This window comes from Rhinoderma darwinii, chromosome 1 (assembly GCF_050947455.1).
Source record: "Rhinoderma darwinii isolate aRhiDar2 chromosome 1, aRhiDar2.hap1, whole genome shotgun sequence".
Lineage (NCBI taxonomy): Eukaryota > Metazoa > Chordata > Amphibia > Anura > Rhinodermatidae > Rhinoderma > Rhinoderma darwinii.
Genome location: NC_134687.1, coordinates 433,115,960 through 433,142,837, shown reverse-complemented (window position 1 = coordinate 433,142,837; position 26,878 = coordinate 433,115,960). Strand labels below are relative to the sequence as shown.

Here is a 26,878-nt window from a genome sequence, read left to right as displayed (position 1 = left end):
GAATCTTCACCAGGCCAAATGCAGCAGGAATTGTATCTGTCGCTTATCTAGTCTTCTGAATTTGATTCCTATGAGTGCCTCTTGTTCTTTTCCTTGCTCCCAGCAGTCGCCTTGCAGCATATCAAAGGTTAAATGAGCACAAGCCAGCGACTTAAGGCCCTTTTACACCGGCCTGCAGCGAGCGCCGATCAACGAGACATCGTTGATCGGCGCTCGCTTGCTCCTGTCACATGGAGCTATGCATGGGGACGAGCGGTCGTTACTCCGATCGCTAGTCCCCATATATTATTATGTCGGCAGCGCGTCTCCATGTTTACACAGGAAGATGTGCTGCCGACAACAAGAATATTTCACTTTAAAACGATACGATCAGCATATGCTCAAACATCTTGCTCGTTCACATTGCTCGTTCATCTGCTGATCGTTCCCCAGTTTACACTGTGCAATTATCGGCAACGAGCATTATATTAACGCTCGTCTGCCCGATAATCGTCCTGTGTAAAACCCCCTTGCAGTGAGGTCCCCTGTGATTATCTTCTTGTCTAGGGACCTTTGATATAGATATGTGTTGTTCAGACTAACGTTTTTCTGGTCCATGTCTTGCGTGTCTGCTTTGGCTACTTTTGGTTTCGAACTGCCGTTTACTATTCTTTACTTTTCTTTTTATAAATTTTATTCTGCCTGGCTCAAATGATGCCCTCTCTATTAAATCCATATTACCTAATAGAACATATGGAAAGAGGTTGTTTAAAGCAAACAACTGCCATTAACATGTGTAACTAAATAATAACTTTGTCAACTCTTGATTTATTTCCAGAAGTAAATATTGGTGCCTCCATGTTATAAATCAATGTCCGGAATATGAACACAAATCATATAAGGGATGTCTGGGTTTTAAGAAATGTAGAAGTTACATAGTTTCATAGTTTCATAGTTACATAGTTAGTACGGCTGTAAATTAACATAGAAAATAAGGAGATAAGCCATTTACCCATATTATTTTCTTTTCTTTTATGCACTATTTATGAAGAAACAGATCTGGTTGCTACTATAAGTAAAATCTGCCAGTAGATATGTCTAGATAGGTTGGAAGGTTTACATTTGTCCATTATCATGGCTAGTCTCTGATATCTTCATGTTATAATGTTGTAGGAGATTACAGAACATCACACTGAAGATAATTAGAACATTTAGTCTTGTCATCTGGCATTTGCACCAAGTGACAGAATCGATGTGTGCGTGACTAGTTTCTATAAGATTATTACAGATTCAAAGTCAGCTCAAATTATTTGAGTTCTTTCAGAATGAGTATTGTCCTCATTGTTCAATGGTTTATAATTCTGTATCTATTTCAAAAGTTATACATATGGTTGGGAATATAATGAAAAGTCAGATTAAAAGAAAAAATGTATATAAAAAATATCAGTTCTAGAAAACAGTACACGGCACTCTGGGAAATTTGATGCAAGAGTAGGATTCTAATCCGTATATACTCTGCACTCAAATGTCATAATGCCCATAAGATTCTTTATTTTACACAATCCACAGAATTAATCTGCAACATTTTAGTCTAATCCAATGAACTTTCTCAAACAGTCAGATTGCCAGAATAACATAAAACAAAAGAGAATGCAGCGCAACAGGATACGCGACAACAATTGCTCTACAGTTATAGAAAAAGTGTAATATACAATTACCTGATTACCTTAACTTCATGCCACTTATATGTTTTTATGGGCTGCAATGCCTCTTGCATTTTTGCACTATGTTTTGTTTTTTTTGTAATTAATGTAAAGTGATGGAAATTTCTCAATTTCAATATTTCAATCCGTTTTCAACCATTTCGGAATTTAATGATGCATAAGAAAGAAAATGACCAGGACAGACCCGTAATAAAACCTATTATGATGAACGATGATGCACTTGTGATGTTATCAGTTCAGGGAACATCAGGCCCATCATGTTAACCTGGCCTAAGAAGGTTACAAAGTGTCTGATAAAGTAAGAATGAATAAATGCAAATTTCCTAATACAATTTCCCAGGTTGATTTGTACAGGGTATAAATATCATGAATGCCCGTGGCCAGACTTACCTTTCTATCTAATAATGATATTTAACACTCTGCTTTCCATCAGTCATTACACTGGTTACTGGTTTCTATAACACTGATATCGGCTAATACTGTACCTCAATTTGCCTTCAAGTTTGTAAGGTGGCATGTGGTGGTTTTATCTCCTTTGGGGTGGACATTCTATGTGTGTAACATGTGCAAAGAAGGAAAGGAAGCCGACTTCAGACTGAATGAGACATTAGGAGATGCTCTATGCTGAGCTATTGGAGAGTAAGGGGTCCATATACTGTTCTTGCACAAGGGGGCATTGCTGCATGTGTCCACCTCTATCTTATGGATACGCGGGTAATTCGGGAGCAAAAAAATCATAGATATCTCAATTGCATTCCGTATTACACAAGTATTCTCCTATAACCATATGGCGACACATTGAAAGGGCTAGACAGAACTGTAGGAACTCTGTATGCCCAAATACAATGATTGTACGCACTGCTATTCCGTATGCATGAGCTTTTTTTTTGTAATGGATTTGTTAAATTATTTTCTGCTAAAAAATAAATTGGCATCGGTTTGTCTAAAATACAGTCAGCTTCCTACAAAAATGTACAATTATCAACTGTGTGATACTTTGTACAAAGTAAAAGACTGATAAGAACATCAAGTAACACATTTGGGAACTAAAATGTGATAATGTAATTAATTGTTAAAAAAAATAAAAATAAAGAAAACTGCTAATTTATTAACACTTAGTAGTGAGCTGTATACCAACATCCTCATGATTTTGCACAGCTTGAGAATTGTTTTCTTTTCTCGTTTTAACTTACTAGAAAGCCGAGTAGTTATAGATATTAGTGAACAATCGTATTGTACTCTGGAGAAGGAACCGGTAGGTTTAAGTTTATTTGTCATATGAAAAAAGCTGACACTTCCTCTGTGCTTTGAACGCGTTCAAGCATAATTTACATTGCATGTAGGAAATATATTGGGGTCCCTATCTCTCCTATACAGCAAATTATAAAATATAAATAAGTAACCCCTAGGGCCTAGCATTGTCTATAGCACTATTGCATCACAATACAACACAATGTTTGTTTCATTGCTCGGCTTAACTCCCTCCTGCTCCTCAGTATGTCCAGTGCCCAATTACTTCAAGGCACAGCCTCTTGTTTTAGCATTCTTTTAATAACTTTAGAGACTTTTCCCTCTTTTGGTTTTGAAGGAGAGGGGGTATTCTGTGTAAAGTTGATGGGGGGGGAGCTAAAATATCTCAGTGACTGACTCCACTCTCCAAGCATTTTCTGTGGTAATGCTGCTTATTTTAGCTTTCTCAGCACAAGCAAGCTAAAACAAGCAATTTTGGTGTGGTTAACCTTGGGAGGAGTAAGTCACTGAGAGCACCACCACCACCACAACCACGACACACTTGCTTGTTTTTTCAGCAATTTTACATAGACCTCTCTCGCTCCCCGGAACTAAAAAAAAAAAGGGCAAATCTTTGTAAAGTTGTTACAAAAAAAGTGGCTGTGCTGTGGCTGGTGACGGCAATTGGGTGGTTTTAATCAGGGCTGGCCTTAGCGGTGTGCGACATGTGCCAGTGCATGTAGGGGCAGCACAGAGCTATGCCTCTGCTCTGTCCTCTGCTCTTGGTCACACACACAGAGGAAATAAGAATGAGGAAGCAAGAGAAGAGGAGGAAGCTCCGCACACAGATGTTCCAGTATGTGTGTTTATAAGTTTCTGTGTTTGTATGTGTAGATGTTCCAGTACGTGTGTGTATATGTGCCTGTGTGTCTATATATGTCTGTCTGTGTGAGTGAGTGTGCGTGTATTTATGTGTTTGCGTGTGTATATATATATATATATATATATATATATACAGTCCAAATAAAGATGAAAACTGCACTTCACATAAAACTTAAATAATCAAGCCATGTGCTCGTTACCAAATGGAGGATGAATCAATTCCCCAACTTGAATGCATAGAAGGAACCATAAGACAAATAACAGCACCAGGACTTCAGAATAGATGAAAAAAGGGTTGGTTTAATCACCTACAAGTGAGCGACATTTCGGTTCACATCTGAGGAAAGGTTTGAGATGGGTTCAGATGTGAACCGAAACGTCGTTCACTTAGTGGTGATTAAACCAACCCTTTTTTTCATCGATTCTGAAGTCTTGGTGCCGTGCTATTATTTGTCCTATGGTTGCATATATATATATATATATATATATATATATATATATATATATATATATATATTACATGCCTCTATGTGTTTTATATCTGCCTGTGTGGGTATAGTTATCAGAGTATGTCATCTGTTGTGTTACATAGGTCTGCAGATAATATCCACTACATTATCTGTACTCAGAGAGTTATCATTGCGTTATCTGTGGTGTTACATAGGACTACATGTAACATAACTAGATTATCTGTACTCAGAGAGTTATCACTGTGTTATCTGTTGTCTTACATAGGACTGCAGGTAATGAAACTACATTATCTGTATGTACTCCGAGAGTTATCACTGTGTTATCTATGGTGTTACATAGGACTGCTGGTAACATACAATACATTATGCGCACTGTGTATATATACTGCATATGTGCCTGTGCGGGTACACAGTATATGGGTCTGTATGTGAATGTGTCTTTGTGTTTGTATATATGTGCCATATGTCTATATCCGTGCCGTTTATGTATTTGTATAAGTTCCTGTCTGTGTATTTATGTGCCTATATGTGTGTCTGTATATATATGTCTGTATGTCTATATATTTACCTTTATGTTTGTATATATTCCAGAATGTGTGTATATATATTTGCCTGTTTGTGTAAACATCTGCCTTTATGTATGTACAGTAGATATGTTCCAGTATGTGCGTGTCTATATATGTGGTTAATTTTTGGTTTGTGGAGGGCAGCAGTAGAGAGTCCCGCACTGGGCGCCATCCAACCTAAGGCCAGCCCTGGTTTTAACCCCATGACTTTACCCTTGCATTTACCCCTGGATTTATGTAATGACACTATTCAGGTAAAATAAATGTTAGGGTCTTGTAGAGACCCATGTTACTAGCCAAAAACTGAATTCTCAGGTTTTGTCTATATTGACACTTTAAAGAGGCTCTGTCATCACATTATAAGTGGCCTATCTTGTACATAATGTGATCGGTGCTGTAATTTAAAATACAGCAGTGTTTTTTATTTCGAAAAACGATCATTTTTTACGGAGTTATGACCTATTTTAGCTTTATGCTAATTACTTTCTTAATGGACAACTGGGCGTGTTTTACTTTTTGAACAAGTGGGCGTTGTGGAGAGAAGTGTATGACGCTGACCAATCAGCGTCATACACTTCTCCCCATTCATTTACACAGCACATAGTGATATAGCTATATCACTATGTGCAGCCACATACACACACACTAACGTTACTGCAGTGTCCTGAGAATTAATAGACATTACCTCCAGCTAGGACGTGATGTCTATTCAGAATCCTAACACCTCGGTAACGTTTGTGTGAGATTTCAAGCAAGGCAAGCGTAATCTCGCGAGATTACGCTGTAAACTGTCATTTACAACGAGATTACGCTTGCCTTGCTGTAAATCTCACACAAACGTTAGAGAAGTGTCAGGATTGTGAATAAGCATCACGTCCTGGCTGGAGGTAATGTATATTCACTGACAGGACACTTGAGTAACGTTATTGTGTGTGTATGTGACAGCACATAATGATCTAGTTAACATTACTATGTGCTGTGCAAATGAATAGAGAGAAGTGTATGACTCTGATTGGTTAGCATCATACACTTCTCTGTACAACGCCCACTTGGCCATATAGTAAAACACGAACAGTTGTCCATTAAGAAAGTCATTAGCATAAAGCTAAAATAGGTCATAACTCCGTCAAAAATGATCGTTTTTCTAAATAAAAAAACACTGATGTAATTTATATTACAGCGCTGATCACATTATGTACAAGATAGGCCACTTATAATGTGGTGACAGAGCCTCTTTAAGTTGACCCCAGACTGAAAAATCCTATAGCATGATGTAAGTAGCAAGTGAAATAACTGTCTGCCATTCAGCTGATACAGCCTCACTCCATTTCAGCTCCGCTGCATTCTGACTATTTAATTTTTTGATGACTGATAGTATATGTTATACAAAATATTAGTCAAAATGCATTACTCCTCCATCAAGAATTAACCAAACACATAAAATGCTTATATTTGCATTAAACATTTTATTTCTTGTCAAAAGCAAGTAACTTAATTTTCATTGCACTTTACATATTTTGGACTGACTCTTAGTTAAATATTTGCCTGCAGTTCTGCTGAGTGATAAAAATCTAGGACAGATTTAGCAAGGCTTATATCTATCAATACATCTTTGGATGGGGATTACTCATAGCAACTAGACAGGACAGTTATTTATAGTACACCTATCCTTATTTATAATATATATATATATATATATATATATATATATATATACACATATACATACATAAATATACACATAATAAATAGCATGTTCCTGACCTTCCAACACCCTGCAATTTACAGGGTGTTGGAATAAAATTATAGATACCAGGGAAGGGAAAAGAGCCAAAACATGCAGGTTACACACAACATTTCTGGCTGCACTACATTTAATACACATTTACAGCTGTCTAAGGAGGGATTAGGATTTCCTTTGAATAAGTACAATGATGTGCAGCTCTATTTTAGCGCAGTCTGTGCATTGAAAATTTATATAAGTACAATTGCTTGTACAGCTTCTATACTGAATACATATTTGGCTACATATGCCAACGATACAACATCTCCAGTTCCAACTAAAACCAGTTGCCTTTACATACAAGTTAATCCACTACTATGATTTTCTGGTTTAAAGGTTTAAAGCGATCCTACAGACAATTTTTTTTTACTAAACATCGCAAATGTATAGTCAGCTTACCATCTGCCCCGCTCCTGAACAACATGACCTTTGTTTCTGCGTTCTGGTCCCCCTTTTTCCGGTATCCAAAATGCGCTCCAATGGACCTGCGCTGACGGCATTAGCGTTATCCAGCAACATTAATGTCATCAGCGCTAGTCCATCAGAACACAGTGGAGGGGGTGATAGCATGCTTCTGACTTTCAAAGTATATATCCAAAGGAAAGTCTAAAACAGCGACAGCCATTTTCAGAAAGCCAGGGACCAGAACGCAGGAACGGAGGCCGGATTGTTCATAAGCAGGACAGCCGGTAAGTCAAATTTTTTTCTGGGGGGGTCGCTTTGTAGAAAATTGTATAATCATTTTATAAAATTAACCTTAACTAATACACTAAATAACTAACCAGCCCTGTCCTTAATGATAGTGAGCATCTAGCATAACTGAATAATATTTCATTATTCGTTTTTAAATCCATACATGAAAATAATAGTCTGATTATTATCATTGTTGGGTTGTCAGAAGAGTTTGAGTATTTTTGAGTCTCTGGTACCAGTTGAAAGAAATAATTCTAAGTCAATTGAAACAAATAATTTAATTCTATTATGTAGCTCTGCACCATATCTGTCACCGTCATCTGTTCCAATCAAATCTGATTGTGATTTTCTTACCTTGCTTTCCAGCAGATCCACATTCTGTCTCAGTTCATTTCTGGACTTCTCAGACTTGCTAAGTTTTGCTGTTAATGCACAGATTTCTTCCTACAAAACACAAACAGACGTTTTCATTACATCATATAATAGGCTAGAACATGCATGAGATGTGAACTGGTTAAATATTACTTTTAAAGGTTCCATTAAATTAAATTGTCACCCACGTAAATTATTACATTCCTCTTTTTCCCGGATTTTTTTTTTCTTTTAAATAAATTCTTTATTAAATATCATTAAAAGAAACACAGACATTATCGTATCAAAATATCCAATACATACCTCTTTTTCCCGGAAATTAAACTCATCAAAATAGACAGTCAGTGAGGGACGAATATGACACATGAGTTGCCACCACAACCAGTCTCGGATACAGTAGTATTTTCTGATGTTTTTTTGGATACATTTAAGGGCAACCATTTGAATCTAAAATGATTAAATGTAGAAAAAAAAAAAAGAATTGATACAAATCTGTTTATTTATTAATTTGATATGGTGTTAGTATGTCATATATAAGAAATCAAGGCTTATCACAGCGTACAATGGCAACAACTACATGACAAATTAAGCTCTGTTATATTTGCCGTTGCAATCTGAAGTTTTCTTTAGCACTTTTATACTTGTTGATTAGTGGATAGAAACAAATTAAAAAATATTTCTTTATATTACATATAGAAGGATTATCTGAGATCACAAAACGGGGTTTCTTTTGTTTTTTTCTTAATCTGTGTCACTTTTGTCCATGGGCTGTGTCTTGTATTGCAGCTCAGCAGAATTTAAGTAAATATAAGACAAAGTCTATGGAGATTTTCTTTCTTTTGCTCATTAAATACTACCCCTTTAAGCATTAGAAGTTAATAGATGGAATACAATTCTGGTGTTATTACCGTACATGCGCTATTCAAAATATACAAACAACAAAAAAAGTGATCTTTTTATGGCTTCATGTTTGTGTACGCCAATAGTCATGTGATTATAGTCTCAAGTGATGTGAAAAGTATAATAAGGAATGGACATTGTTAACTTGAAACAGTTTACAAATAATGTTTTGTGATCTTTTAAAGAATAGTACAAGAAAGATGACAGAAGGGGACTTAAAGACACATGAAAAAGGGTATATTAGATCAATCGTTGCCTTTATTTTCTTGAACTTTTGTCGACAAAGAAAACCTCTGCATGCTGCTTGAAAAAGGACCATGTTTTGTGAAATCATCTTCTCCCGCTGTTTCTCTAGCCTGGATAGAACACCAGACTTCATGAACACCTACAGAGAATAATATATGGTCAGAGGAAGCCTAAAAAAAAATCAATTTAACATCACACAGAGTGCCAACAAGAGGACCTGATAATAGTATGTTTAGCATCATAGAAAACAATGCCTGTCAGGCTTCGTTCACATCTGCGTCAGGGCTCCGTTCATGGAATCCATCTGAGCTTTTCGTCAGGGGAACCCATCAACGGAACCCTGACTCAAACAAACGGAAACCAAAGGTATCCATTTGCATCACCAATGATTTTAATAGTGACGGATCCGGTGCAAATGGTTTCCGTTTTGCACCATTCTTTAAGGGTTCCGTTGTTTGAACGGAATGAATAGCGTAGTCGACTACTGTATTGATTCAGTCAAAACGACAGTACCCTTACACAACGATGACGAACGGAAACCATTTGCACCGGATCCATCACCATTGAAATCAAAGATGATGCAGGCGTATACATTTGGTTCCCGTTTGTTTCAGTCAGGGTTCCGTTCATGATTTCCCCTGATGGAAAGCTTCGACGGAACCCATGAACGGAGCCCTGACGCAGATGTGAACGAAGCCTAATAGTATACATAGAAATAATGACTTAAAAGAAATAAATAAATAAAACAAGAAACAATGACAAGTGGAAATCAAAAATATGGGGAAGTATAGGTTAGGTTTGGTGGAGGAGGAATAACGGTCTTGTGCTATTTTTCATAGCATGGGTGGGTTTCCTTAGTTCTAGAAAGCTACAGCATGGAATTACTTTCTTGAGAATTGTGTGCTACCAACTTTGTAGTAGAAGTTTAAGGAAGTCATTTTGCAGTTCTGGTCTCACACACATTGAATTCAGGAGCTCGAACACACAGATACAGAATGCAGTGACGCTAATCTGCCCATACTGCACCTCCGTGTGCCTCTAATTTTACACAGAGGTGCACAGAATTTTTTTTTTCTCATAGATTCATGCTGTATTACAAAAGTAATGCTTGTAGGAGACTATATGGTGCCTCACGAATGCATTAGATGGCAGCACACAGAATGCCTACAGATACAAAATATGGAGAGGGTAAGTGCACCACCATTGCCACATGCAAAAACAAGCAGAAAGCCTTTCTGGAAAAGACATAACTCTTTTGGCAGGAATAGGAGGAGGAGGGGGCAACTGGGTGTCCACATTCAAAAGCAGATAGATAAATAGAATAACACATTATTTAAATGGAATTGATACATATTGGGACATTAGTCACAGAAAAAGTATTTAATGCTAACAATGTTTATGTATGCAATGTCCTTGCATATATATGCAAGGACACCTAGGGTATGTGAAAGAAGGAATTTTCCATGCATCTTTCTCTTTATAGTAATGATAAAACTTTTTTTTTTATCTCACTGAATAGTTTTGCATGTAAACACTTGAGCAAGTAGTGGAAAATCAGAGAAAACATACTTTGAAAAAAATACTATTAATATGTTTTAAGTACATCATATTTACTCTGTTACTTGCTTATTTTATACAATATTATGTAAAGCATTTACTTAGGATAGGCCATCAATTTGTGACCAGTGAGAGTCCAACCTCTGCACCTCCTTCATTGTTTATATAGGCACAACGGCTCATCCATATGAGTGGCTCTGTCTGGTACTGTAGCTGGTTCCCTTACACCTAATGCCAGTTGCACACGACCGATGTGCCACTCAGGCCGTTTTTAACGGCATCCGAGTTGCACCCGATAGTTTTTATGGACCCATTTACTTTAGCGGAAGAATCTGGTCCGTGAAAACTGACCCGATTCTCCGATCCGTAGAAAGATAGGACAGATCAAACATTGATGGCCAATCCGAAGTTCCCGGAAATAGAAAATTCACAGGTTAATGTCTCTGAATGATACATTTATGTATATATTTAAATAAATGTAAATAAACATATTAAAAACTTAAAATTAAAACCCCATGAAGAAATTTAGGCTAAATCTTCTTCTAACTTACTTTCTTATGTTTTGAAGTCTTGGTGTTACTTTATTCAAAACTATTTTTCAATGGGAAAGCAGCCTGGATACGGTGGAACAAAAGACCTAAAACTTTCTACCTATTGTTGACCACCAAAGTGTGATAGGCATGTTTTCTAAGGCAGAAGGTTTGCTAACTCCAGTTGGTAGGTTGGTAAGTTAGTGGAAAACTACTAGCTATGATCTGAGTAAGATCTTAACCCCTTCCTGCCGCAGCCCTTTTTCAGATTTTCATTTTTTCCTCCCCACATTCCAAAAGCCATAACTTTTTTATTTTTCCGTCGATATAGTCCTATAAGGGCTTGATGTTTTGTAGGACGAGTTGTAGTTTTCCATAGCACCATTTATTGTACCATATAATGTACTAGAAAATATTGTTTTTTGCACGTCGTTTTTACGGAATTCACTGTGCAATTAAAACAACATGTTAACTTTATTCTGTGGATCAATATGATTATGCCGAAACCAAATATATATAGTTTTTTCTATATTTTACTACTTTTACAAGTAAAAACCTAAGTGTAAAAAAGAAAATTTATTTTGTGTCGCCAAATTCCGAGAGCCATAAGTTTTTTATTGTTTCGTCGATTAAGTGGTATGAGGGCTTATTTTTTGCGGGATAAGCTGTAGTTTTTAATAACACCATTTTGGGGTACATGCGACATTTTGATCACTTTTTATTACATTTTTTGTGGGAGATGAGGGGACCAAAAAATAGAGATTCTGGCGTTTACAGTTTTTGTTTTTTTACGGCGTTCACCGTGCGGATTAAATAATTGTATATTGTAATAGTTCAGACTTTTACGGAAGCGGCAATGCCAATTCTGTTTATTTATTTATTTTTTTACTATGGAAATGGGAAAAGGTTTTTTTTTTTTTTACTTTTAATTAAAAATGTATTTTTTACATTAAAAAAACCTTTATTTTACTCATTTTTACTAGTCCCCCTAGAGGATCGCTTGTACTATATATGGCAATACTAATGTATTGCCGTATATCGTGATTCTGACAGGCATCTATTAAGTCCTGCCGGAGTCAGGGCTTAATAGGTGCACAAAGATGGCGGACCTGGGGGCCTTCATTAGGCCCCCAGGCAGCCATAGCAACCCTCGCCCCCCTGTGATTGCGTTGCGGGGGGCGCGATGAGCTGTTAGAGGAGGTTGCCTCCCTCTTTCTAATGATTTAAATGCTGTGGTCGCTATTGACCGCGGCATTTAATGAGTTAAACGAGCGGGAACGCGCTCGAGCGCGATGCCGCTCGTTACTCTGACGTGTCGGCTGTAACAAACATACTGGCATCGTATGGAGCAGGTTCACTCCCTGAGCCCATTCCATACTTCCCCTACCCGACTTTGGCGTATGGTTTCACTTATCCAAGTGGTTCTGAGATTTTGGCCGATACGTTTACTCTTTATTTATAAAAAAATTGTATCTATCTAATCTAGGGGTGTAGTGAGCATTTTGACCCCACAGGTTTTTCATCTAATTTATTAGAATTGGGCCGTGAAAATAAAACATTTTTTTTTCCAATATTATGTAGTTTTAGCTAAAAAAAAATCATTTCCACAAGAAATTCAGGAGAAAAAGCACCCCAAAAATTCTTAGGCAATTTCTAAAGAGCATGTCAATACCCATATGTGGCCATAAACCTCTGTTTGGATATAAAGCAGCGCTCAGAGGACAAGCAGCGCCTTTTAGTTTTTGGAGTACAGATATTTCTGGATTGGTTTTCTGACGCCATGTCGCATTTGCCAAGCCCCTGAGGTACAATACAGTGGAAACCCCCAAAAAGTGAACCCATTTAGGAAACTACACTCCTTAAGGAATTCATCTGGGATGTAGAGAGAATTTTGACCCCACGGGTATTTCAGCGAAATTATTAGGATTGGACTGTCAAAATAGAAAATTATTTTTTTTTCAAAAAAATTGCTCAAATCTTTCATTTTCACAAGGCCTATAGGAGAAAAAGCACCCCAATGTTTGTAGAGCAATTCCTCTTGAGTACAGCATTTACCCATATATAGTCTTTAAACTGCTGTTTGGGCACACAGCTGTGCTCAGAAAGGAAGGGGCGCCATTTGGCTTTTGCAGCACAGATTTTGCTGAATTGGATTCTGGGGGCCATGTTGCATTTGCAGAGCCCCTGAAGTATCAGTACAGTAGAAATTCCCCAAGTGTGATCCCATATTGGAGACTATACCCCTCAAAGAATTCAATTAGGAGTATAGTGAGCATTTTGACCCCTCAGATGTTTAATATATTTTATTAGAATTGGGCCGTGAAAAAATAATTTGTTTCCCAATAATATGTAGTTTTAGCTAATAACTTTTCATTTCCACAAGGAATTCAGGATAAAAACCACCTCAAAATTTGTTACACAATTTCTCCTGAGTAAGGAAATACCCCATATGTGGTTGTAAACTGCTGTATGGACACACAGCAAGGTTCTAAGGCTGGGTTCACACACCCTATTTACGGACGTAATTCGGGCGTTCTAGCCCCCAATTACGTCTGAAAATACGGCTCCAAAGCGTCATTTTTTTTACGTAAAAAAGACGCCCGCGTCAAAGAAGTGCCTCTAACTTCTTGAGACGTAATTGGAGCCGTTTTCCCTTGACACCATGTAAAAACAGCTCCAATTACGTCCGTAATGGACGCAGCGAAAAACACCTGCACTTTCCATGACGTCTGAAATTCCGGAGCTGTTTTCTCCTGAAAACAGCTCCGTAATTTCAGCCGTAACGGACGTGTACGTGTGAACATACCCTAAAGGGAAATAGCGCAATTTAGTTTTTGGAGTGAAGATTTTACAAAAGTGTTTTTTGACGCCATGTGCCCACTTCATCCTTAGGACGTTACTGTTTGCCCATTTGCGGTGGGGATTGTGTGGGGATGCTGTGATCTAGAGTGACAGTCTTCTCTCTCCTCCGAACTTTCACTGACATGAGGTAGGGGGAGGGAGAAGGTTAGATACACATCAGACCCTGGGAAAGAAACATTCCCTGTGGTCGGTATGATTGGCTATCATATCGATCACATGATTGGGACCTGAACCAATCAGGTCCTGATGAGAGCACCCGGACCAGAGGCTGATAGCAACGACCCATTCCGGGTGCTAGACACAGTCTGGGGGACCCAATCTCCGATAAAAGGCAAAGCATAAATTAACGTCGGCACTGCACAAAGCCCAGCAAGCGCCAACGCTAATTTACCGTCAGTGGTCAGGAAGCGGTTAAGTTCACTTTTATTAAAAAAATGTTTTACTTTTGACGCTACAACTTCTATATATCCTGTATACATAAAAGCAGTATCGTTCTCTCTCAGCCGAATTTGTCAGTTCATCTCAGAGCGGGTCCTGCGTGTCTCTGACACAGGATCCAGACGAGTTTTTAAGGTGCAATCTATAAGCAATCTCTATAATTAAAAAATAAAAGCAATATTCCTACTTCAAAGTTGTGCCTATTATTTCTCTGAAAGCAACATGGATTATTGTAACATGGCCTTACAAAATATTAAAAGTGTGTTCATCAATAGTAAACATTATGTAAAATATTGAATACAGGGTTTTCAATAAATCCATGCAATATACTACATCATCTCGGGCAATGAAGAATGGCCTTCAAAAACTGCATTGGCCAACAAAAGAAACAAAAATTTCTCTGCTGGCAACGCATGTTGATATAAACACTAACAGCCACTAAAAAAAAATCCTAAAGAGGCAAATTTCTCTTTTTATTCAATCTCTTTTCCCCTTGCATTGACATAAATGTTCCTAGCAACAATAGACTGGGAAAAAGTGGAGATGCAGTAATGCCTCATTGAAGGTTTGATTGCTTCAATAATGACAGCATTAACTGCACAATCCCAATGAGTTCTTCAAAGCTGCTGCAAAATCAGTGTTTATATTAATGGATTTACCTCTCTGCAATGAGTGTCTGTGCCAGTTCCCTTATTAAACAAGCCTGGTAGCACAGTACCATTGTAAAAAAAAAAAAAAAGTACAAAGTGACTGCGCATAAAATTCACAGACTGTCTTTCTCTGTTATAGTGAAAGCTTTTCTATGATAATAGTGAGTCCATCTTTACTTGAATCTAAGTTAATAATGATATATGTTTTTGTTCTGAAGAAGGATGCACCACCAAAAGCCAAAAGTTTGTACAGAAGTGCCATGGCATTCCTATAAGAATCAAACCGCCTTGGCTTTTCCATTCCCGATACCTAGAATATGCAATCAATTTGTAATTGGTATAGGTTCAAGAATTGGGATCTCCACTAATAATGAGAACCGAGAAGCCACCAAGTACTCAGCCTTTTACAAGACATATAGTCTTCTTAATCCGTGCCCTCTATCCGATATTGAAGTTCAGCCCTTTTTAAAAGAATAGTGCTGATCTTTAACTGAGCTGCTAAACCAGAGACCACACACAGACAAAGGTGGGGCTGTGTCTGAAGGTGACAAGGTGCTCCATAGCCCCTCCTTTCACGTGATTGGTAGGGGTCCCAGCAGTCAGACTCTTTCACGTGATTGGTAGAGGTCACAGCAGTCGGACTCGTTCTAATCCTATGTTGATAGTCAAATAAAGACTGTTATATACACATTATGTGAACTCCATGAGCAATAGATCACAAGAAGAAAATCTTAAAAGCTTATTAAATGACTACATTCTTCAAACCCATATTTCTCAATAGATCATAAGACCAAAAGACAAGTGCATTTACATACTTCTTTTCTATTGCCACTACTTTGGGGCCTGGCAGGTGGTAGAGCCAGCTCTGTACCATAACTGCCAAATTAATTTTGCAACGTCTTTAAGTCACGAAGCATCATTTTATTGTGACATTTCATGGTTAATATTGATATCTAACCCTCGGTAGCTCTTTCTACTAGCAAGTCAAACCTTGGCATGCACATGGATTTCTTGCTTTTCATTGTTTCGATATTGACTGTAGGAAGTACTTGAACATTTACCTGGCTTCGGCCCATCACAATGCTCTTTCTTTCCAGGTCTAGAAGCCGGAAAAGTTCTTCTACAGCCTGTAGAGATAGAATCACATTCAGCATCAGTACAAGCAGTGCTTGCCTGTTATCACAGAGATAAAATGTACTGCCATTTTTTCTTTTAAATTTGTTACACAAGTTTATATTAAAGAGTATAAAAAGAATGTTTCATTAAATATTAAAGAAATTCTTACATTTTGCTTAAATGAGGATGAATCCACAGGGAAGCCTTAAGGCTGATTTACACAGGCAGATATGTGCCCACAACGAGCACCAATTGCCAACAATTACAGGTCAATCGGCGCTCGTTTAAAGGGCCTTTACACATGCCAATGTAAAAAGTATGGGCACAAACAATCGTTAACCCTATCGTTCGGTCCACATACAGTTTACATATTGTTGGCAGCACATGCTCTGTTTATACAAGGAGGTTTGCTGCCGACAACAATGATTTTCAAGCATAAATCAGCCGACGAATGAGCATTTGAATATCCGTCTGCTGATTGCTACCGTGTGAATGCTCGTTCACCCGATTATAGGCCTGTGTTAATGGGCCTTTCATTAAGTAAAAAAAGGTTTACCGGTTTATACTAAATATTTGTATTTTCCATGAAATAACAATTCCGGAGCACATTCCTCTTATTCCTCCTGGAAATGTATGAATGAATTGTCAACAGAGTGTAAATATTCTCTTTGTCAATAGATTTGTGTCCCTACACACTCTAATTGGGCAGTGTCAGAGTGTGTTGGGACATGCCCATTTAACAAGGGATTTGGAATGGAACACAATGGAACACTACAATGCAGAGAAGAGATGCTTTAAAAATTGTTATGGAATAGTTTTATTGTACAATTAAAAAAAACAACTATAGTTTACAATATACTTTGTTTTTTTTTTAATATATATAGTTCACATTGAAATGCCTGTATGACCTAAAAACAAATTTGCCAATAGTTTGTTTTCTTGCCTATAACATTTATAGTAAGCTTGAAATGAGGATTGGAGACACTAAAGTCCTTGTACAAAATGTAAAACAAAATGTAATTTGTGGTTGTAATACTGCTTATGCGAAAATATTTTAAACATGACTAAAGGAAGGTATGCACTGTCAGGATCTGTGGGTATGTGGACCCACTGGGCCGTGCCGCCATAGCGGGATAGCAGCTGGCCAAACAGGGTACCAGGTAAAGTCTATAGTCCGAGCAAGGGTACCTGTGAAAGTACTGATAGTAGCGATGACTAGGCTCAGATAGGACCTTGGCAGCAGACACCAGGCATGGTGTAACACAGCACGACTCCAACTCTCTAAGTCACAGGAACAAGGTAGAACGGCATACAGGTATCAGGAACGGGAACACTGAGAACAGGAAATACTAAGGGACCATTTGCAGGACTAACATGGGAAAACACAACAACGCTCAGGCAATGAGTAAAGGGACAGGGCCCTTCTTGTAGTCCAGAGTGATCTGGGAGCAATCAGTCAAATCTTTAACATGTGTGCGCGCTGGCCCTTTAAGGCCGGGAATGAGCTCGCGCACGCACCCCAGTGGTCACTGCAGGACAGGACGGCCGCATGTGCTGGCATCTCCAGGGAGGAAGGCGTCTGCAGTATGAGAGGAGTCTGCGGTCTGCGAACACGGACGTTACATGCGCACGGTATATACAGTATGAGAAATCATCCTTTCTACAGAAACACTATATGGACAAATGTATTGGGGCACACCACTTAATTATTTAATTCAGGTGTTTCATTTAGTCCCATTACCACAGGTGTATAATATCCAGCACCTAGCCCTTCAGTCTGCCTTTACAACCATTTGTGAAAGAATGGGTTGTTTTAGCTGCAAAGCTGTTTTATCTGCAAAGTGGGGACCAACTTCACATATTAATGTCTATGGATTTACAATGGGATGTCAAATAAGCTCCTGTTGTAATATGTAGGTGTCCCAATACTTTTTTCCATATAACATCTTATTAATTCTTTGTAATATACTTCAAGGTTGCTGATTTAGCTGTGGTCACTGTGGAATTTCAAAATTCCAAATTTCAAAATGGTGGCTTTATGAGGTCAAAAAAACTGTGTTAATACAGATCCACTATTTTTTTAGTCAGGGCAAGAAATCCATTGGTGACTACTTTGTTCAGTGTTCATAAGGACAGCCAATTTCCTTGCCTTGTTATTGAGTCACTCCCATATGTTAGCATAACGATTTCCATACTAACCATTTCTTAACCCCTTAAGGACGCAGCCACTTTTGGACCATATGACACAGCCTCATTTTTTAAATCTGGCATGTGTCACTTTATGTGGTAATAACTCCAGAATTCTGTTACCTATCCGAGCGATTCTGAGATTATTTTCTCGTGACATATAGTACTTTATGCTAGTGAAAAAATTTGGTCGATAAATTCAATATTTATTTGTGAAAAACACCAAAGTTTAGAGAAAATGTGCAAAAATTAGCATTTTTCTAAATTCAAATGTATCTGCTTGTAAGACAGATAGTAATACCACACAAAATAGTGACTTGTTAACATTTCCCATATATCTACTTTATGTTGGCATCATTTTTTGAACATCCTTTTATTTTTCTAGGACGTTACAAGGCTTATAAGTTTAGCAGCAATTTCTCATATTTTCAAGAAAATTTCAAAAGGCTATTTTGTCAAGGACCAGTTCAGTTCTGAAGTGGCTTTGAGGGCCTTATATATTAGGAACCCCCACAAATCACCCAATTTAAAAAACTGAACCCCTTAAAGTATTCAAAACAGCATTTAAAACGTTTCTTAACCCTTTATGCATGTCACAGGAATTAAAGCAATGTGGAATGGAAATTTGCAAATTTCATTTTTTTTGCAGAAATTCCCTTTTAATCCATTTTTTCCTGTAATACTGAAGGTTTTTACAAGAAAAACACAACTGAATATTTATTGCCATGATTCTGCAGTTTTTAGAAATATTCCACATGTGGCCCTAGTGTGCTACGGGCCAGAAGCAAAGGAGCACCAAGTGGATTTTTCGGCCTTCCTTTTCTTAAATTATATTTCAGGCACCATGTCAGGTTTGTGGTACAAAAACAAAGGAAACCCCCCAAAAGTGACTCCATTTGGGAAACTACACCCCTAGAGGAATTCATCTAGGGGTGTAGTGATTATTTTGACCACACAGGTATTTCATAGATTTCATTAGAATTGGGCAGTGAAAATGAGAAATTACATTATTTTCCAATAAGATGTAGTTTTAGGTCAAAATGTTTCATTTTCTCATCAAATAAAGGAGAAAAAGCACAGTAACATTTGCAAAGCAACTTCTCCAGAGTACGGAAATACCCCATATGTGGTAATAAACCACTGTATAAATACACATCAGGGCTCAGAAGGGAAGGAGCGCCATTCAGCTTTTGGAGTACAGATTTTGCTGGATTAATTTCTCGGCACCATGTCTCATTTGTAAAGCTCCTAAGGTACCAGTACAGTGGTAACCCCCAAAAGTGACTCAATTTGGGAAACTACACTCCTATAGGAATTTAACTAGGGGTGTAGTCAGCATTTTGACCCCCCAGGTGTTTCATAGATTTCATTAGAATTGTGCAGTAAAAATTAAAAATTACATTTTCTTCCACTAAGATGTAGCTTTAGGTCAAAATGTTTAATTTTATCATCAAATAAAAGAGAAAAAGCACCATAACATTTGCAAAGCAACTTCTCCAGAGTACGGAAATACCCCATATGTGGTAATAAACCACTGTATGAATACACATCAGGGCTCAGAAGGGAAGGAGCGCCATTTGGCGAGCAGATTTTGCTGGATTGGTTTTTCTGCACCATGTCGCTTTTGCAAAGCCCCTTAGGTACCAGTACAGTGGAAACTCCCCAAAAGTGACTCCATTTGGCAAACTACACCCATTGAGGAATTTATCTAGGGGGGTAGTGAGCATTTTGACCCAACAGGTGTCTCATAGATTTTATTACAAATGGGCAGTGAAAATGAAAAATTACATTATTTTCCAATAAGACTTAGCATTAGTTCCAAATTTTTCATTTTCTCAACAAATAAAGGAGAAAACGCACCATAACATTTGTAAAGCATTCTCTCCAGAGTAGGAAAATACCCCACACGTGGTCATAAACTGCTATTTGGACACACAGCAAGGCTCTAAAGGGAAGGAGCGCCATTTAGTATTTGGAGTGGAGATTTTACAAGATTCGTTTTTTGACACCATGTTGCATTGAGCTATAGTACCAGTACAGTGGTACCCCCGAAAAATTACCCCATTTTGGAAACTAGATCCCTCAAAGAATTTATCTAGGGGTGTAGTGAGCATTTTGACCGCACAAGTGTTTTGCAAAAATGAGTAAACAATAGATGTTGCAGATTGAAATTGCTGTTTTCCACAGATATGCCATTTCAGTGCCCAATGTGTTGTGCCTAGCTTGTACCACCGTAGACACACATCCCATAAATTGTTTAGCGGGTTCTCCAGAATACAGTAATACCCCATATGTGGTCATAAATTGCTGTTTGGGCACACTGCCAGGCTTAGTTGGACCACCATTTGGCTTTTGAAGCGCAGATTTTGCTTGGTGTTTTACTGGTATTTCAGCTTATAATGTGGGGGCATATGTAAGCTTGGCGGAGTACATTAGGGTATATGTAAGCTGGGTGAAGTACATCAGGGTATATGTAAGCTGGGCGGAGTGCAACAAGTCATAATAGGATGATGAATAATGGGGTGAATGAAGAATACATGGATTGGTGTGGTATGCTTTGAACCAATCCTTTATGCACAGGCCAGGTTATTGGGTATTATACAAAATATCTGCGCTCCAGTATTGCCTTATATTTGACTTCTTCACTAGCCCTATAAGCCGCACAAGGCCCTAAAGTTTCCTCATCTCTGCTGCGTCTACGGGGTCCACCTGTGGGGTCCAGCAAATGATGATGTGGGGTATTTAGTGAAATTCTACTGGACCTAAAAAATTAGTCTGGGCCGTCATTTAGCATCATTTTGCATCATTGCGTTTTGAGAGTCATAACGTGTTATTTTTCCGTTGACGGAGCTGTTTGAGGGCGCGTTTTTTGTGGAACGAGCTGTAATTTTTATTGGTTCCATTTTGGGGTGCATTCAAATTTTTTTGATCACTATTTATTCCATTTTTTGGGAGATGAAGAAACCAAAAAACAGCCATTCTAGCACAGTTTGTTTTTTTTTGTTTTTTTACAGTGTTCACCGTGCAGTATAAACAACATGTTAACTTTATTCTGCGGGGTGATACAATAAAGGAGTTGATCAGGGAAACAGGGCGATTATTGTTTTTATTAGTTAAAACTTTTATTTATTTATTTTTCTTTCACATTTTTTTTACTTTTTTCACTTTTTCTTTTACATTGACCTGGGGACTTGAAGATCTGGTCTTCTGATCCCCGGTACAATACACTGCACTACTTATGTAGTGCAGTGTATTGTAACTGTCATTCATCAACTGACAGTTAGCCTATTAGGTCCTGCCTCGGGCAGGACCTAATAGGCTTCCGTACCTGGGCAACCAGGAAGCCTAGTAACTGCTTCCTGGTTGCCATAGCAACAATCGTCATCCGCGATCCATCGCGGGGGGGGACCGGGGGGTACAGAGGGAGCTCCCTCCCTCTGTGAACCACTTCAATGCGGCGGACGTCATTGACAGCCGCATTGAAGGGGTTAAATGGCTGCGATCGGCGGTAACAGCCATCGCAGCCATTGCAGCGGGATGTCAGATGTGTATGACAGCTGACAGCCGCTGAAGATAAAGCGCGCACAGCTCCTGTGCACGCTTTATCTACAGGGCGTGACTGTACGCCCGAGTGTGGGAAAGCACTTTGTATTTGGACGTACAGTCACGCCCGTGTGCGGGAAGGGGTTAAGGAATTGTTATTTTTTTCAATTATTTACTGAAGAAATATTAACCTAAGCTGATGGGATTTGCATATATTTTATTATGAATGTTTGCTTCATATTCAGTATACAGCAAAACGAACATGTTGACAATATTAAATTCAACAATAAGAAAAAAATAATTCTTTAACATCCCAGTACATGAGTATTGACAGCTTTGTCTAGTATGGCATATGGAAATGCATTATTCATTACTGGATTTAATAGCTTTTGAATATTTAGACGTGTATTCCGCTTAATTTAATAATAGCGTAGTTTGTAGCAAAAATCTGTTGGAAAAAATATAGTATTTTTGATATTCACTATGGAGTTTTATACAATATTGGGATTAACAAAATAAATTGTGATGTTTTCTAATTTTGCAGCTAAATGTTGAGGACGAGTACAAATTGAATAAAGAACAGGAACTTTTGAGTGCACTAAATCTTTTCCAAATCTCAGCTAAGAAATTATTATTATTATTATTATTATTATTATTATTATTATTATTGTTGTTATGCTATTTTGGGGACCAGAAAAATCTGTTCTTAGTAGCTTCCAGCTGTCAGACACCCATAAATTAGACTTTATTTGAAAACCCCATTGAGGCCCCTTTAAAGTGATTGTTTGCCTCTCCGTGGCTCTCTGACTCAATGTCTATTACCTTGGTGGCATATGCAGCTCTCACTTTAACCGGCTCTAGCTCCGGTTATATTGCAGCTAGCTAAGTTAACAATTTTAGCTTTAAAACAGATTTTGCCTGTTTTAGAGATATCCAACTCCTGTAGAGTCTTTGTAACTCTTTCAAATAGCATACTGTTCTGCTGATCAATGTTCCCTCTAAGATGTAAGCTCTGGAAATTATAGCGTTGACAATTTCGAACCCTGCAGAAAGGTAGAGCTGCTATTGGGGAAAGAGAGAGAAAGAAAGGAAGGAAGGGAGAGGAAAGGAAAGAAAAAAAAGAAAGAAAGGAACGAACGAACCCTTGGACACTTTGCAGGGGAGAGGCAAATCAAACCCTCCTAAGCATCTGTATCCATCAACAAAAGTGAGAAGTGATCCCTCGTGGGCTGTAGACGAAGGTAGCAGTACAGGAGTTAATCTGTGCTGATGCATGAGAGCTAATGAGGATAACAGCATCCTGGGCACACAGACCTCACATTCAGCATGTATTACTGGGAGGGACATGCTTACATGAGAAAAGTCTAAAACTATAGATGTGTCCTTCCTTATCTTTGCTCTTGGCTCAACATATCCTGAGATGTTGGCACAAGTTGACCAGTTTTGAAAAAGAAAACATTATGTTGTGATACTTTATCACGAGATGTCTATGCTATATATGTAGATATCCAGTGGTTGTGATGTCAGTTGCATCCTGTCAAGGGTTTTGCTAGTATATCACTATATTGTATTGAATTTGTTTCATGAGAAATTGGAGTTCTTAACCAAACTCAAGCACAGGTAAGGGTGGACACATCGGTAGAAGAAGGTTGAAAACTACATATAAGAAGTTCTGAAAATGTATTTAGCAATAGAGATTGCACCCTGGAACTAAGTGCAAGTTTTTTAACTCCAGGTAACCACGAAGATATGTAAAAATATATTTTTTTTCCATCTCAAAGATGTCCATAGCCTATATCTTTTCTACAAAGTGACTGTTTAACTTCTTGGTGGCTCTGTGACCCCAAGCAAATATCAGTGTTCTTAAACACAAAAGGTGAGTGTGCCATCATTCTAGAACCATAAATTGTAGATCTAGGTCAATTCAATTTGTCAATCTAAGGTATGGCAAAAATACATTTTGAGGTACAATACTTTGAGTATCCAAAGATGAACTTACAATATATAGCCTTAAAAACATTATCCAATCATATATTTTTTTGTACATGTGAATAGAATATTATATGTAAAGTAATACAGACTTTATTTTGATTAGAGATTATGGAATCAACAGTTTCAAGACTTGCAGTGAATCAGAGGGGTTTGCATTTTTGAGAATCAATGGAGAATAGAATTTTTAAAGATTCGTCCATTTCTAATTGTCATCTTAAAAATAATGGCTCATAAACCGGTGAGCATACATAGTCTGCAAATACAGTATGTGGAAAATCCATGTAAATTCTTAAACATTGTGCCCAAGCAGAGCAAAGTGCATTTGACAACTTCTCATTCACTCAAAGACTTACCCTTATCTCTAACCTACTATATATCTCTACTATTATTCATTCCTATTATCCTGCATAGTCTCCCTGTAGTCTTCCCGAAAAGATTAACGGCACACCTGGCATTAATTCTATATAAATGTTAAATCACATCGGAGCTTGGCTGCAGAGTCAAGACATCCGTATAAAACAGATCTCTGGAGTTAAAGATACATAAAAGGAAAGCACTTTATTTAACCTATAGAAGCAGAAGATGTCGGACACTTTTACCATAAAACCAATCTCCTTTAACATAATGAGCAAGTTCAGTCCTGTAAATCATAAATTAATGCCGATCACTGTCTCCTATGGAGCTATCAGTATCACTATTCATAGGGTGACTTCAGCCATCATTCTGTTGAGCTGCTAAAACAGTCTTACATTTAGTACATTAAATATCCCAGGAAGGGACATTTTCATAGCTTGATATATCCAGAGTGCAGTTAGAGATATTACAAGAGGCAATATCACTGAACACATATGCTAAAGCTGCCATCAATAATAATATATATATTTCAATATTGATGTCGAGCAGCAGGAATTGCTGCTCTGTTACAGCAGCGATATTCCTCCGGCAGAACACTAAATCCCTTCTCCCGTATTTATTCTGCTCAGAACTACAGGAGCTTGTATGTTAAATCTCTCATTTCATAGGATGACTGCTTTCCCCTCTTTTCTTCATCTAAATTATTCATGGGACTCAATGAATAGTCTTTTCATCTCCTCTGTTTCTTGCTGGGTGTTTGCTTATAAATTTTACATTCTCACTGAAAAGTGTGAAAGATTAAAACACATACAGGACCCTTTTAGAAACAGATAAAAAAGAATTGCTTAAAAGAATATCTGCCATAAAATACCAGTATCAAATGATAAATGATATTTGCAACACTGTTATCCAGCTGACAGAAATATGAGATGGCATATAGATGTGGTATTTGAAAATATAATTCTATGTGAAATAAAAAAAACAATCATAATAATGGTAATACTGTTGTATCTTGGGTGTATTGTAAACCTTAACTTTATTCAATTATTTATTAATCATTGCTAATTTATATAGTTAGTACTATTCTTTTCTTTTATATGCCTTAAAGCAAAGGAGACAGAGTAAGATATATACAGGTAACAGGTCACAGAGTATGTATACTATATATTAACAGTGAAGCACTATGCAGAGTGCTGCCTTAGTATGTAGTATTTTTACATTTATGGCCATTGTGAGAGCGAGAAGGATACAATATGAAAACTATCAAACTGTGTAACGAACTGATACCTGAGCAAAAGTTGAAGGCCTAAATTATTATAAACAGTTAAAGGCATGGTGTTGCCAGAAAAACATGTTTTTTTTTTAAAAATTAAACATTTAGTGTGTGGGTGATTAAACATGGTTCAAATTTTTTTTATTTTTTTCACGAGTCAGGAAATAGCCAGGAAATATTATAAATTAATTCTAATTTATAATACTACCCATTTTTGGTCACTAGATGGAGCTAGTTCCCAAAATTGCAGCATTGCAACATTGGGTTAAAAGCCCTCGCTCTAGTGAGCTCTCAGCATCCCCCCCTCCTTTATCCTGGCTAGTGCCGGGATAAACGAGGGGTTTGAAAGGTTTAACCTCCTACACTGTGTGTCGCCATTTTTTGAGGTAACCCACAGTGTAGTAGGTTTACATACAGTAGTAAACACACACAAACACTAACATACATTGAAATGTCTTACCTGCTCCTGCCGCCGCGGCTCCCTCCGGCCCGTCCGCTCCCTTTGCTGCCGCTGTTCCATGTGCACAAGTCCGGAAGCCGCGACCGGAAGTAGTAATATTACAGTCCGGCCGCGACTTCTGGTCCACAGGAAAATGGCGCCGGACGGCGCCAATTTCGAATAGGACTGTGTGGGAGCGGCGCATGCGCAGTTCCCACACAGACGCCGTACACGGACGTGAATGGGACGGGAGCCGTTCACAGTCCCTATGGGACTGTGGCTGCCGTACTCCATGTCTGTGTGTGTCGTTAATCGACACACACAGAAATGGAACAAAAAATGGCAGCCCCCATAGGGAAGAAAAAGTGTAAAAATAAGAAAAAGTAAAACACAAACACACAAATGAATAAAAACGTTTTTATTAAAGCACTAACATCTTTAACATATAAAAAAAATTATTTGCCATGACACTGTTCCTTTAAGAATGTAAAGAAAGGGGTAGGTGTGGGGTGGATAAAACTGGGAGTTGGGTGGGCCTCTTGTGACTTCAAAGGCGGCTGCTAAGCAGTGATATCCACGGCGATTGTGTAATGTCCGTGGCTGCGGGCCGTCGGCTCCAATCCCTCCCTGACAGCCGCACCCACGAGTCGGCAAGCGCTGGCCCCATGCCTCCTCCTCAGGTGACGCCAGTGCTCGCTACCACTCACCTCAGCCGGATCCCGTAGGGTGCGCGCGCACGATCGTGCCCACTCTTAAAGCGGCAGCGCAAGCACCGGACTTTTGATGAACTTTGAACCCGTGAGTACCCTGGACTATAAGAGGGGTCCAGCCCCCTGCTTCTATGCCTGAGCGTTGTTGATGTTTCCCAAGTTTGTCTATGTGATGGCCTCCTAGTGCTGATGCTAGTAGAGGATTAATTAGAGCAAGGACTTGTTTGGGTGTATTAAATTAAATTTAGAGCAAACCTATTTCAGCTCATTTAGGTTGTTAATGGAATTAAAAACTTGCTTCCAAAATGTGTGGATTCTATCACAATCCCACCAGCTACATAAGAAGCGCCTTTACATCTCCAGCAAGTGTCACTTGTGGTGA

General features: G+C 38.2%; 1 protein-coding gene across 1 annotated transcript in view; it reads right to left on the bottom strand.

The window, feature by feature from the left end:
* The window catches only part of MYO18B (myosin XVIIIB), a 625,429-nt gene that overhangs the window by 329,677 nt on the left and 268,874 nt on the right, over nt 1-26,878 (bottom strand). Inside the window, exons 23-26 of the mRNA XM_075825873.1 lie at nt 15,944-16,009; nt 8,856-8,984; nt 8,003-8,146; nt 7,682-7,771 (exon numbers count right to left, since the gene is read on the bottom strand). Of these exons, the coding sequence (XP_075681988.1) occupies nt 7,682-7,771; nt 8,003-8,146; nt 8,856-8,984; nt 15,944-16,009 (429 nt within the window). The remainder of the gene's footprint in view (nt 1-7,681; nt 7,772-8,002; nt 8,147-8,855; nt 8,985-15,943; nt 16,010-26,878) is intronic.